Below are 15,296 nucleotides of genomic sequence, written 5' to 3' on the forward strand. Positions count from 1 at the left end.
TCTAGTAGGTCTGTGTCTTTATTCCTGTCTTACCCCTAGGTTCTTCATGACATTTTTTTTCTTTAATTCCATATATATGTGTTAGCATACGGTATTTGTCTTTCTCTTTCTGACTTACTTCACTCTGTATGACAGACTCTAGGTCTATTCACCTAATTACAAATTGCTCAATTTCGTTTCTTTTTATGGCTGAGTAATATTCCATTGTATATATGTGCCACATCTTCTTTATCCATTCATCCGATGATGGACACTTAGGTTGTTTCCATCTCTGGGCTATTGTAAATAGAGCTGCAGTGAACATTTTGGTACATGACTCTTTTTGAATTATGGTTTTTCTCAGGGTATATGCCCAGTAGTGGGATTGCTGGGTCATATGGTAGTTCTATTTGTAGTTTTTTAAGGAACCTCCATACTGTTCTCCATAGTGGCTGTACCAATTCACATTCCCACCAGCAGTGCAAGAGTGTTCCCTTTTCTCCACACCCTCTCTAGCATTTATTGTTTCTAGATTTTTTGATGATGGCCATTCTGACTGGTGTGAGATGATATCTCATTGTAGTTTTGATTTGCATTTCTCTAATGATTAATGATGTTGAGCATTCTTTCATGTGTTTGTTGGCAATCTGTACATCTTCTTTAGAGAAATGTCTGTTTAGGTCTTCTGCCCATTTTTGGATTGGGTGGTTTGTTTTTTTGATGTTGAGTTGCATGAGCTGCTTGTAAATTTTGGAGATTAATCCTTTGTCAGTTGCTTCATTTGCAAATATTTTCTCCCATTCTGAGGGTTGTCTTTTGGTCTTGTTCATGGTTTCCTTTGCTGTGCAAAAGCTTTTAAGTTTCATTAGGTCCCATTTGTTTATTTTTATTTCCATTTCTCTAGGAGGTGGGTCAAAAAGGATCTTGCTGTGATTTATTTCATAGAGTGTTCTGCCTATGTTTTCCTCTAAGAGTTTGATAGGGGCTTCCCTGGTGGTGCAGTGGTTAAGAATCCGCCTGCCAATGCAGGGGACACAGGTTCGAGCCCTGCTCTGGGAAGATCCCACATGCCGCAGAGCAACTAAGCCCGTGTGCCACAACTACTGAGCCTGCACTCTAAAGCCTGCAAGCCACAGCTACTGAAGCTTACGCACCTAGAGCCCCGTGCACTGCAACAAGAGAAGCCCCCACTCGCCGCAACGAGAGAGAGCCCACGCGCACCAATGAAGACCCAACGCAGCCAAAAATAAATTAAATAAATAAATTTAAAAAAAAAAAAAAAAAGAGTTTGATAGTGTCTGGCCTTACATTTAGGTCTTTAATCCATTTTGAGCTTATTTTTGTGTATGGTGTTAGGGAGTGTTCTAATCTCATACTTTTACATGTACCTGTCCAGTTTTCCCAGCACCACTTATTGAAGAGGCTGTCCTTTCTCCACTGTACATTCCTGCCTCCTTTATCAAAGATAAGGTGACCATATATGCGTGGGTTTATCTCTGGGCTTTCTATCCTTTTCCATTGATCTATATTTCTGTTTTTGTGCCAGTACCATACTGTCTTGATTACTGTAGCTTTGTAGTGTAGTCTGAAGTCAGGGAGCCTGGCAGGCAGATTCTTAACCACTGCGCCAGTAAGGAAGCCCCTATACTGATTGATTTTTGAAGGTTAAACCAGTCCTGCATTCCTGGGATGATCTTTATAGATGGGATCTCAAAGATGACAGTGTATGGCTGAGATGGAATGAGAAGACAATAAAGTATTTTACACCAAAATCTGCATCTCTTATTTAATCAGCATCTGTCTGTGAGCCTTCTGGCCTCTGGAGACCAATGATTCCAGCTTCAGTGAGCCTTCGAACAACCTGGAGAGATAGTAGTTATGAAGATTCCTGGATACCATCCCCAGAGATTCTGATCTAGTAGGTTTGGGGTGGATCTGAGAATCTGCATTTCCAAGAAGCTTACAAATGATGCTAATATAGAATATAATGCAAAAAACTTTTTTAAGCCTACTGGAATAGGGGAGGTTCTTCTGTATACAAATGCATGCTTATATGTGCTTGTAATTTCTCTGGAGCTGGTAGCATTGTTTGCCTCTGAAAACTGGTTTCTGAAAAAAATTCATATGAGGCAGACTTACTTTTCACTCTCACCTAAATCTTTTTTGAACTGGGTATTATGTGCTACTGTTATTCATTCAAAAGTAAATAAAACAAATATATATCCCCTATTAAATATAAACACACATACCTTTTGAACCAGCACTGTCACTTCTAGGGATATATCCCACAGCTATATCTAAGCATGTGCAAATGACAAGGTTATTCACTGCAACATTTTCTTTTCATAGCAAGAGTTTACAAAAATTTGAAAGTTCACTACTAAAGTGAACTGGTAAAATAAACTATATACAGTGCTCAGCGGAATAATATGCAATCATAAAAAATGATATAAGCTAATAATATGCTGATGCGAAACTATCTCTGTGACATAATATTAAATGGAAGGGTGCAGAAAGGAACATGTATTATTTTAATATTTTATAAATAGTAGGAAATATATATATTTATTAGCTTACATGTACATAAAGTATCCTGGAAGAATATAAAAGGCTTGATATCATTGGTTGTCTCTGAGAAGGGAAATGGATGACAGGGCACTGGGGTTAAAGAATTTTTAAGATATACTCTTTTGTATCTTTTAAATTTTGAGTTACGTGATTTTAATACCTGGTAAATATTTCTCTAACAATACTTGGTAGATATCTTTTCATGTCAGGCAAAACAAAGCTATCTGATTTTTTAAGTGGCTGAATGATACTACCTTGTTGGATTTACCATATTTAACCAACTCTCCACTGATGAAAACTTAGAATGTTTCTAATTTTTCACTATTGTAAGTATCATTGCAGTGAATGTCTTTGGATATATTTTTGCATACATGTACAAGTTTTCTTTTTTAAATTATTTTTAAATTTTTGGCTGTGTTGGGTCTTCGTTGCTGGGCACGGGCTTTCTCTAGTCGCAGTGAGCAGGGCCTACTCTTCGTTATGGTGCACGGGCTTCTCCTTGCGGTGGCTTCTCCTGTAGCGGAGCATGGGCTCTAGAGGGCAGGTTCAATAGTTGTGGCTCACGCACAGGCTTAGTTGCTCTGTGGCATGTGGGATCTTCCCGGACCAGAGCTCGAACCCGTGTCTCCTGGATTGGCAGGTGGATTCTTAACCACTGCGTCACTAGGGAAGTCCTGTGCAAGTATTTTTGAGCAATAAATTCTTACAGTTATTAGGATAAAAAATACACATATTAAATTTTGATTGTTATAGCTATTTAAATATTTAGTTCATCTTTTTGTTGTTATTTGTAAAAAAGTCTCTGATAGCTCTAGATTTTAGCTGCCCAAAACATTTTTCCTTTCCCCAATTTTCAGTTCCAGAACTCTTCTTCCTTGTAAAGAATCTATTTCATGTGTTTGGGGAGGGGCTAATTTCCCTTTTCCCAGTTACAGAAATGGGCATGTGACTCAGCCAATCAGAGTATTCCATTCATGCATCTAGAATGATTTGTTCATATATGGACATGTGAGAACCATGTTGAACCAGTGAAAATCATCCCTAATGTGTTTTACAGTAACAGTGGAGATAGATAGTGCCCTTTTCTCTGAGGTTCCTGACATTCCGATACACGAACCTGGAATCATCAGTCGTCATCCTTGCTACCTAGAAATGAGACAGACTGACAGAAAGGCGTTACTAAGAGGTAGATGACAGATAGATAGATAGATAGATAGGAAAATAGATAATGCCTTGATGACACGGTTTGAACTGAATTTGCTTGCCTGAAGACTCATGCACAAATGACTACTAATACATTTCCTTTTGTTGCTTCCACTGGTTCTAGTGGGTTTCTGTCATTTACAATCAAGATTCCTGGGTGAATAGTCTAGTTCTCTGTCAGTCGTATGTATTACAGATGTTTTCTCCAGTATGCTGCTTTGTCTTTTGGCTTTATTTGCGGTGGTTTTGGCTGTACAGGAATTTTTAAAAATTTTACACAGTGAATCTGTTCATCTTTTCTCTTGGATTTCATTTCCTACTTAAAAAGATCCTTCTCATTCTGAATTTTTATTAAGACCCTATTTATCTCTTTATATTTTCAATTTTGACCTTTAGGAATCTGGAAATTAATTGTTATGTGTGGTGTGAGGGAGATACAGATCCCATTTTTTAAAGTAGAATAATACATTATTTCAGTGTGCACATATACACATATACCTGTCAGAATGATTATCTCTTGTTCATTGTGTGGTGGCATTACAACAGAGATTTTGTTTTCCCTAGGTTTAGTTCTATTTTCAAATATTTCTGTAATGTATGCCTTTTTTAAAAAAATTATTTATTTTAGGCTACATTGGGTCTTTGTTGCTGCATGCGAGCTTTCTCTAGCTACAGTGAGCAGTGACTTCTCTTGTTGCAGAGCATGGGCTCCAGGGCACGTGGGCTTCAGTAGTTGTGGTGCACAGGCTCAGTAGTTGTGGCTCGTGGGCTCTAGAGGGCAGGCTCAGTAGTTGTGGCACACGGGCTTAGTTGCTCCGAGGCATGTGGGATCTTCCCGGACCAGGGCTCGAACCCATGCCCCCTGCATTGGCAGGCGGATTCTTAGCCACTGCGCCACCAGGGAAACCCCTCTATAATGTACGTCTTACTTTCATATTTAAGAAACACACTGTAAGTTATTTTTTTAAAGATCTATAAGAGAGCACTTAAATTCTGGGTTTGTACTGAACATGAAGAAATAGCGAGATTGAGCTCTAAGTATGTTTCATGTTTGTCCAAATGTCTAGGTATATTTGTTTCTCTGCAATGTCTCTTAGATATTGTAATTTCCCATGAACCCTATTCTTTCCTGTTTATTCTTATTTCAGTATGACACTACCCAGTTACTCAAACCAAGAAACAACATTATTTTAAATAAAAAATAAATATACTTTTCCTCCAAGAAATATTTCAGGGACAAGTGTAAGCGTTAGTAGGCTATATGCCACTAGGATTTAGTGAATTAGGATTTAGTTTTTTAAATCTTGTTTCACAATTATGGGTATATTACATTTTTAATGAATTTATTATCATGCTGTAAATATCCCCTTCTGGATTACATGTGTGATATGGTAGTTACTTCTCCTACATTAATACGTTTATTCTTTTGCTGGACAATACGTTGTATACTTCTCAGGCAAGGTTTTCCTATTTCTGCTTAAAATTGAATTAATTCTCAAGGAGAAGAATACAGGCATCCCAATTTATTGAATTCATTAGTCAGAAAAATTATTTTGCCTGGCCTATTTTTTTTATTTAAATGATACTACTACATGATACGCACAAACTGACATAAAATGTATTTTCTGACATTCTCTAATGATACGATAGTTGTATAAATTTAAGTCGTTTCATTTCATCAGGTTTCATTAGCAATGACATTTTAGATACGCCGTATATGAAACAATTCTATGCCTTTCTAAAATTGTTTGTTATCTCACAACGCTCTTTTACCTTCTTCTTACTAAATACTAATTCTTAAAGCCTCAAGTTCTACTGTATCCATATGTTGCTTTGCAATGTAATTTTGTACGTTTTACTTTATTTTCTTGCCAGGCTGTCACTGAAAGCCTGCTGAATGCTGGCACTAGCCTGTGGAATCAGGCTTTATGAGATGGCAGTCAGGATAACTGAAAAATTGTACCAGTTTTCTTAGAGCCTGGATAATGAATTCAAACAACTAAATATAGTCCTGGAATTAATCTTTTATTCCCCAAAGCAATCCACAGTTGAGATGGTTGGCACTGGACAAATTTCCACAGAAATGCACAAATATTGAGAACTTGGGTACATGACTTTGAATCCATATGAGGCCCAAACCCCACTGATGACTTTGATTACTATCTTATCCCTGAGAATGGATGCATAAAAAGGCCAACTGTAAGATAAACACTTTTTGCAAAGGATTCTAACATTTTTCTTTTTATTGTAAACATGCTCTGAAAGAAATTTTCTAGATCTTCTTTGAAATCCCCGAAGACCTTTTTACTAATCATTCTTAAGGAAATATTCTGCAAAGATTCCCTAACAATCGCAGACTTTCATTAGGAGCTAGGATTACAAAGAGGATTCACATGAGAAGACACTTATCTTCCACACAGAACCTGTGCTCTCAAAGACATGAATGATTATATACGTAAACTTTAATGGCTTTCAAAGTGGGACTCATAAATCACTGTATGATTCATCAACTCGGGATTTAGAGATATTCTTTTACCAGGAACATTATAGAAAACAAAATTGCTTTCCTTTACTTTTCTGTAGCAGGAAGAGGAACAGACATAAAATATAACAGGAAACTGTGTTACTCCAAAAATATTGCAGGATCGGATGATGCGAAAACCTTCACCGAACATTGGACCATGACACCATTCACATCGGGATGTGCTGCAATGAAGGAAACATCAGATCTACTAAAGGAAAGACATTTTGCTTGATGCTATGTAAGACTCAAAGTAGTATAAAATAGGGCCTTTCTCATTATCGATCTTACCATCTCCTTGAGGAGCTAAGACATACGCAAGTGAAAAACTAAATGCTAAAAAATAAATATATGTGTATAAAATAATCCTAGTTCTCTAAAACAAAAAAAGTATAGATTCATAGTAAGAAAACACCCTAAGGATAAACCCCAAATGGAAGACAGTAATTATCCTTGGACCTATTCTCCTATGTGATCACAGGGAATTTTAAACTTCTTCATAATGTTTTTCTGTATTTCCCAAATTTTCTATAATAAATACATATTATTTTTATAACTCAAAATAAATATATCATTTTAAAAATAAAGGGACTGTTGTAACCTAGTGTAGGATTAGTGTCCATGTATATTTTTAAATGCTCACAAATCAGTTAAAAAAAGACATCAGCCCATTAGTATATTAAGAGTAGCACATGAATGGACTATTCACAGAAGATGAAACTTGAACATCCAGAAAACAGTGAAAAGTAAAGCTTCTCAATTTCATTAGTAATCAGGGAATACAAAACAAAATAACAAAAGAATACCATTTCATAAATCATCAGATGGGAAGAATGTAAAAGTCTGATAGTGCAAAGTTTGGTGAGGATACATATAAATTGGTGGAGTATAAATTGGTGTAATCACTTTGGAGCAACTTGGCAATTTCTACTTAGGTTGAAGATGTACATACTCATAGAAAGAGTAGAGTGATGGTTGCCAGGGGCTGGGGGAAGAGGGAAATGGAGATATGTAGGTCAAAGGGTACAAACTTTCAGTTATAAGATGAATACGTTCTAAGGATCTAATGTACAACATGGTGACTATAGTTAATGTGGTATTATATACTTGAAATTTGCTAAAAGTAAACCTTGAATGTTCTCACCTCATAAAACAAGAGCTAACTATATGAGGCAACGGATGTGTTAATTAACATTATCTTTGTAATCATTTCATGATGTGTATGTATATCAAATAATCCTATTGTACAATTTAAATATATACAATATTGTTAAAAAAAAAAAAGACAAAAACAAGCCTCCTCTGGCCAGGAATTGTTAGAGAAGAAAAGTATCTTTTCCTCTATACATCTTAGGTTCATTGGCTGGGGCCCTGGAAATTAAATTTGTCAGTTTAAACTTGTCAAACGGATTAGCAAGAGAAAAAAACAGTTTAATTATGTACACATACATGGGACTTTCTCAAAGAAATGAGACTCAAAGAAGCAGCCAAATGATTGAGGCTTATATACCATCTTAGGCTAAACAAAGGAAAAGGGGATTTGGGCTTCTGGGCTGAGAAGCCCAGTTATGGGAAGGCAAAGGGTGGAAATATATGGTAAATAAGGGTTGTCTTGTTATACAGCTAAGAGTCTTTCAGGTGATAAGGGTTGTCTCCTGAAGTAGTTCTCTTCCTGGTGTGAAAACATTTTACAAATGGGAATTTCCAAAAGGAGATATTTATGTTCTATTTTAAGGTAGTTACTGGGAGGTAAAGAGCTTTTCCTGCATCTGCTAGATCTCAGTTGCCTTAAGCTCAAAATAATACCTATGTCAAAGAAGCATATTTTGGGGTGGCATATTCTGGTAGCCTTAAGAAAGTGGAAAAATTCAGAAGGTCCAATATTTGCTATAGTCCCAGAAAGAGCACAGAAAAATAGAAGATAGAATTTTCAAAGTAATAGTGTAAGAACATTTTTCAGAATTAAGATACATGAGTTTCCAGATTGAAAGGATACATCAAGTACTGAACACATTGAGTTAAAAAAAAAAAAAACACTCACAATGGCACATCATCTTGAAAATTTTAAACAACTAGCAAAAAAAAGAGAAGATTCAAAAAGCTTCCCCTTCCAAAAAAAAAAGGTATAGGTTATATATAAAGGATAAGGAATAAGAAAGCTGTAGATCTCAAATAAAAAATAGAAAAGTAGAAGATGATGAAGCAATGTCTCCAAAATCCTGAAGAAAATGATTGAACCCAGAGTTTTATACCCAGCCAAATTATCAATCAAGTCTGAGTGCAGAATAAAGACATATTCAAATACACATGGTGTTAAATTTTTATTTCCATGCATTCTTTTGCAGGGAGACACTGGAGGGCTGCCTTCACCAAAATATGGAGGTAAACAAAGAACAAGGTATCCGATGTGACTATAGTAAAGGAAATTCCAAGATAATAGTGAAGGGAAGTCTTGGAATAACAGTTGTGCACCAGATCTAGACAGCAACATTTCTAAATTAGGGCAGAAAGACACAGGGCTCCAGGATGATGTATTAAAAAAAATTAATAGGACTGATAGCCATATCTGATACATTCATACTGATAAAGATTTAAATAATTCTATTAGAATTTTCATGGCAGAATTAATGATAAACACATAAAGCAAAGTAAATGAATAAAAGTCAATTACTCTTTCTAGGAAAAACAAAAAGTTGTACAGTAAAAGAAATATATTCATAGTACACTGTGTAGCCTAACTATGCATTACTTAGATTTTATAATAATTTAAATAATAATTATTGATTTAACTTAAAATCATTATTTTACTTAAGAAGTATTAATCATTTATTATGTCACCAGAACTATCCTAGGTACTGGAGATAACATTAATGAACAAAACTGTCATGTGTTCTTCTCTTCATGAAGTTTACATACTAGAGGACCAGCCCGATATTAAATAAAATAATTAGGTAAAATATAAAATGAGGTGATGGTAAGTGCTACAGAGAAAAATTAAAGCAATGAAGGGGGAGGAATAAGGAGTGCCAGTAATGTGAGGCATAGGATGCTTGAACTTTTAAACATTCTATAAATATATTGTGAGGTTGGAGGAAGAAGACAGGTATATATGAGGGCTGATAAGAGTCCTAATACCTATCTTGCTTAGTAGGAAATTTAGAGATAATAGCTAAAATTGAAAACACAAGAAGAATGACTCAAGGATGCTATTTAAAAACATAGAGGCAGCTCCAAAATAAATCCTCATATATCTGGTCAAATGATTTTCAGTAAGGGTGCCAAGACAATTCAGTGGGGAAAGGACAGTCTTTTCAACAAATGGTCCTGGGAAAACTGAATATCCACACATAAAAAAAATGAAGTTGGACCCTTACTCACACCATATCCAAAAATTTACTCAAACTGGATCAAAAACCTAACTGTAAGAGCTAAAACTATGAAACTCTTAGAAAAAAATATAGGGGAGGGACTTCCAGGTGGGGCAGTGGTTAAGAATCTAACTGCCAATGCAGGGGACACGGGTTTGAGCCCTGGTCCGGGAGGATCCCACATGCCACGGAGCAGCTAAGCCTGTGCGCCACAACTACTGAGCCTGCGCTCTAGAGCCCGCCAGCCACAGCTACTGAAGCCCGCGTGCCTAGAGCCCGTGCTCTGCAACAAGAGAAGCCACTGCAATGAGAAGCCCATGCAACGCAACAAAGAGTAGCCCCCGCTTGCCGCAACTAGAGAAAGCCTGCGCACAGCAACAAAGAACCAAAGCAGCCAAAAATTAATTAATTAAAAAATATATATATATATATGGGGAAAAGCTTCATGACATTAGATTTGGTAATAACTTCTTGTAAATGACACCAAAAGCACAGGAAACAAAAGAAAAAATAGATTAGGTTGTACTTCAGCAAAATTAAAAACTTTTGTTCATTAAAGGACATCATCAACAGTGGGAAAAGGCAACTGACTGAATGGGGGAAAATATTTGTAAATTGTATTTTAAAGGGGGTTAATATCCAAAATATATAAGCAACTACAACTTGACAAGAGAAAACACAAACAATCCAATTTAAAAATAGGCAAAAGACCTGAATAGACATTTCTTCAAAGAAGATACACAGATGGCCAAAAAGCACATGAAAGGATACTCAGAATCACTGATAATTAGAGAAATGCAGTGAGAACCACGGTGAGATCCCACCTCACACCCATTAGGATGGCCAATATAAAAAACAAAAACAGAAGCAAAACAGAACATAAGTGTTGGAGAGGATGTGAAGAAATTGGAACCCTGTGCACTGCTGGTGGGAATGTAGAATGGTGCAGCCTCTATAAAAAGCACTGTTGCTGTTCCTCAGAAAATGAAAAATTCAATTACCATATAATACAGCAATTTCACTTCTGGAAATAGAAGAAAAATGGAAAGCAAGTATTTGTACAACCATGTTCATAGCAGTATTCACAATAGCCAAAAGGTGGCAGCAATGCAAATGTCCTTCAACAGATGAATGGATAAACAAAATGTGGTGTATCCATACAATGGAATATTATTCAACTTTTAAAAGGAAGGAAATTCTGACACATGCTACAGCATGGATGAACCTTGAGGACATCATGTTAAGTGAAATAAGCTCATCACAAAAAAACACTAATATTGCATGATTCCACTTATATGGGGTGTTTCTGGAGTCGTCAAACTCATAGAGACAGAAAGTAGAAGGCTGTTTTCCATGGGCTAGGGGGAGGGAGAAGTGGGGAGTTGTTCTTTTATGGGTATAAAGACCGATTCCAGTTTTGCAAGTTGAAAAGACTTCTGGAGATTGGATGCACAGAAATAAAAATGTGCTGATTGCTAAACAGTACACTTTAAAATGACCAAGATGGTAAATTCTGTTATGTGTATTTTACCACAATTGAAAATAAAATTTAAAAAAATATGAGAGCGAACACCCAGAGGAGAATTGCAAAAAGAGTTTGGCAATAGGTGACTCTGGAGGTAAAGAGTGAAGGGGGATAGAGATGCGGGCAGGGGTGATTTTCATGGAAAGACCCGTAGTAAACATTTGATCTTTTAAACTAAATACTTGTGTTGATAAAAGATAAAATTATTTTAAAGAGAAGAAAATTTGGTTGAGCAGGTCACCTAAACTCTTGAGGAATGTCATCTTCAGAATACGGGAGTTTAGTGGCCTGAGTTGTTATTTCCTTATTTCCTCTAACTAAATAGTTCTATTACTGTCCCCAAGTAAGCGATATATACTTGAGAAAATACGCTGGTACTAATAAAATCACATGGAAAATTAAATTGCAATATTTAATATAATTTTATCAAAAAATTCAAAGACTTTTGCACAATAATGAAAAATGGAAGGCTATAAAGATGTTAAAAAAAAACATACTGATCTATCTCTAGTAAAGATGACTTCCAAGTATTAAGTATGATCAAGGCTTTATAGTTTAGTGAAACTGAATAATACTTTTGAAACTTTAGTCTATATCTCTAAGTAAACATTTCTATCATTCTCGTGCGCAAGGAAGTTAAGGTAAAATCCCATGGAACGTGAGTCTTCTGACCCAGCTCTCAACAAAGGCAGATTCTCTGTCTGATTGAGGTGATAGAATGCAGGTAGAGACACAGGGAGGCAAAATGCAAAGAGAAGTTGTAGGGGTCAAAAAAGAAGCTCACAGCTGCTAATGGGTAGGGCCCAAATCACTGGGGTAGCGGCAGAAGCTGGGCTTGGAGCAGCCTAGGAGCAGACGTTGTACAGAGCCCAGAGCTGAGCCACCATCCAGACTCAGCAAACATAGTACTCGGGACGGAGGTTGGAAATTAAGGATCAAAGCCAAGAGTAGACGTTAGAGGATGAGGGTGGGGTTGGGTGACAAATGCCTCCTTCGTTGTTTCTTTATTAATATGACAGTTGTCCTTGATGAGATTGAACCCCTCATCGTTTTTACTCCTGCCTCTTTTACTTGCCTCACATACTCAGGCAGCCATTGAGTTCATTTTACCTTCATAATTTGTCTTGTGTCATTTCCTACCCATTTACTCCTATGCCTATTACTTTAGTTTAATCTCCCCTTACCAGTTACAAGAGCACTTTAAGTGAGCTCCACCCAGCCTTCCGCTACTCGAGCCCATCTTCGACACTACTGCCAGGTCTTGCTATCACCTGCAATGGCTCCCATGGCCTAAAGAAGAGACCCCATCAGTGGTCTCCATAAGCTAGCTCTAACCTTCCTTTTTAAACTTACTTTTTGCTACTCTTCATAGATGTTTTGTTCTGGCTGGACATTCACTTTTCTCTTTGCCCAAGTTCCTATTTTTACTCAACTTCGGTTCATTTCCCCACTTGGTTCCCTCTCCCTGGAATGTCTCTTCAATACAACACATATTTCCAAATATATAAATTTTACCTGTTCTTCTAAGACTCTTTTCAAACACCGTTTCATTCCTAAATCTTTTCCCTATTTTCCCAGCTGTAGTTGTAATCTTTCCTTCCCTAGCCCCTTTTATTTGTAATTCATTTGTCACTTTATTTACATGAAAACCCATCCTTGTAAAATTTCCCAAAAAATATAGACGCATACAGGAAAAAAAGCACAGAAGTTCCCCTTTATTCCTCCTTTAAATCATTCTAACTCCCCTTTGTAGAATAACTAAAGCTCATATTGGTGGTGTTCCCTCTAGCTCCCAGACACATGACTCTTCTCTACATAAATGGAATCTCTCTTGTGTATGTGTTCTCTCTGTATGTGTCTGTACATACAGCTTGCTTTTCTGATTTAACAAGATGCACTGGACAGCTTTCTGTGTCAATACATTTTGTTTTACTTCATTCTTATTAACAGCACCATAATGTTCCAAAATACGGATGCACCATTTTATCTTACCACTTTTTTATTGATGCCTGCTTGGTCTGCAGTTATCATCCCTCTGCCTAACTGTGTGTTCACATACCGCTATTTCTATAAGACATATTACTAAAATTTTAATTTCTGTTTTAAGGAATATGTAAGATACTGTCAAATTAACCTTCCACAAAACTTCCACCAACCTGACAGTGCCACCAATGGTGCGTGGTAATCTTGTTTCTGGGCATGCAAGGGCAACACTTAATATCAATCTTTTTAATTTTGATAAAACAGGTAAAAAGCCCTATTGTTGCTATTTTACATTGCAGTTCCTTGGTTACTAGAGAGATGTAACATTCTTTATGTTTATCATCTATCTATGTATTGTCTTCCATGAATTACATATTCCTATCATTTAACCACTTTCCTATGGGTTATATCTTTTCTTATTGATTTGTGGGAGATATATGTTTAGACAGTTATAAGCATTGCAATATCTTCTTTCAGTTAATAGCTTGCCTCTTAATATTATTGATGGTTATAATATTATGTAGAAACATCTTTTGTCAAATTTATGAAACTTTGCTTTACTGTTTATATTTTTGAGGTTTGTTTAAGGTATCTTTCTCTACCTTGAAGTCATACAGATAGTCTCCTATACTTGCTTGTTAAGGCTTTAAAATTTTGCTTTTCGTATTTAAGTCATTAATCCAACTGGAAATGATTTTGTAAGTGATGGTAACATATACATAGCAGAAACATAATTATATACTTCTTACTTACAGATGATCAGATGTTTCAGTGTCATTTATTGAAAAGTCTCTCCTTTCCCTACTGATCCACAGTGCTATTTTTGTCCAACGTCAAGTTTCACATGTACATGAGAACATAACTGAGCTATGTATTCTTCATTGGTTAGATTGTCTTTCCTTGCATGTAATATCAACTGTATTTCTCTGGTTTTATAAGTCTTTGTATCTGATAGGCAAGTGCCCAATGTTAGGCTCCTTTTTCAGGCTTGCTTTGGCTATTTTGGAGTCTCTGCTTTTCCATACACATTTTATAATCAGCGTATCAAGTTTCTCAGAAAATTCTGTTCAGATTTTGACCAGAATTGCATTGAATCTGTAGCTCTATTTGGGGAGGACTGATATATATATCTATATCTCTCTATATATATCTCTATCTATATATCTCTATATCTCTATATATCTATATGTGTATATATATATATATATATATTTTTTTTTTTTTTTTTTTTCGGTACGCGGGCCTCTGGCTGTTGTGGCCTCTCCCGTTGCGGAGCACAGGGTCCGGACGCGCAGACTCATTGGCCATGGCTCACGGGCCCAGCTGCTCCGCGGCATGTGGGATCTTCCCGGACCGGGGCACGAACCCGTGTCCCCTGCATCAGCAGGCGGGCTCTCAACCACTGCGCCACCAGGGAAGCCCAGAACTGATATATTTTTGGTATTAAATCTTATTATACCTGAGTGTGTGTATCTCTCCCATTTAATTCAGCCTTCTTTACCTTTTTGTAAAGTTGTAATCTTTTTCTCCATAAATATCTTGGACATACTTCACTTGATGTATTCCTAGGTACATTATGTTTTTTATTGCTATCATAAAAGGTATCTTTTTAAAAATCACATTTCTAACTGTTTGATGTCTGATTTTAGTTACATCTTCTTTTTAACACCACACCATAGACTTTGTTGTTACTATTACTTTATAGGTCGTAGAGATCATATTTGTTTAATTTCTTTTCCCTCCATCCCTTCTTACATCTCAGAACATACTTCTGGAGTTATCTTCCTTCTTTCTGATGCACATTCCTTGCAAGTTTCATTTCACTAAAGTGAAAATCTGTGGGGAATAAATTCTCTGTTTTATTATATGAAAATCCATTTTTCTCCCTTGTTCTTAAAAGTTAGTTTTGCTGGGCTAAATAACGTTTCTTCAGTTATTGTTCCATTGTTGCTAGCAGTTTATTTGTTGTACTCTGTAAGTGACTTTTTTTCCAGCTGATTTCTAAGTCTTTGTCTTTGGTGTTCTTCACTTTCACCACAAGGTGTTTTACTTGGCTTGTGTAGAGTGTTCAATCTCTGTGAATTCACTCCTTTCATCACTTCTGAGAATTTACAGTCACTACCTCATTGAACAATGACTCCCAACATTC

The 15,296-nt window shown here is 36.3% G+C and overlaps 1 protein-coding gene across 1 annotated transcript in view; it reads right to left on the bottom strand.

The window, feature by feature from the left end:
* Positions 1-5,323: 5,323 nt before the first annotated feature.
* LRRC63 (leucine rich repeat containing 63) overlaps positions 5,324-15,296 on the bottom strand; it is a 42,728-nt gene continuing 32,755 nt past the window's right edge. The window contains exon 9 of the mRNA XM_032610889.1: positions 5,324-6,456. Within this exon, the coding sequence (XP_032466780.1) occupies positions 6,213-6,456 (244 nt within the window). The 3' untranslated portion in view covers positions 5,324-6,212. The remainder of the gene's footprint in view (positions 6,457-15,296) is intronic.

This window comes from Phocoena sinus, chromosome 18, assembly GCF_008692025.1.
Source record: "Phocoena sinus isolate mPhoSin1 chromosome 18, mPhoSin1.pri, whole genome shotgun sequence".
Taxonomy (NCBI): domain Eukaryota; kingdom Metazoa; phylum Chordata; class Mammalia; order Artiodactyla; family Phocoenidae; genus Phocoena; species Phocoena sinus.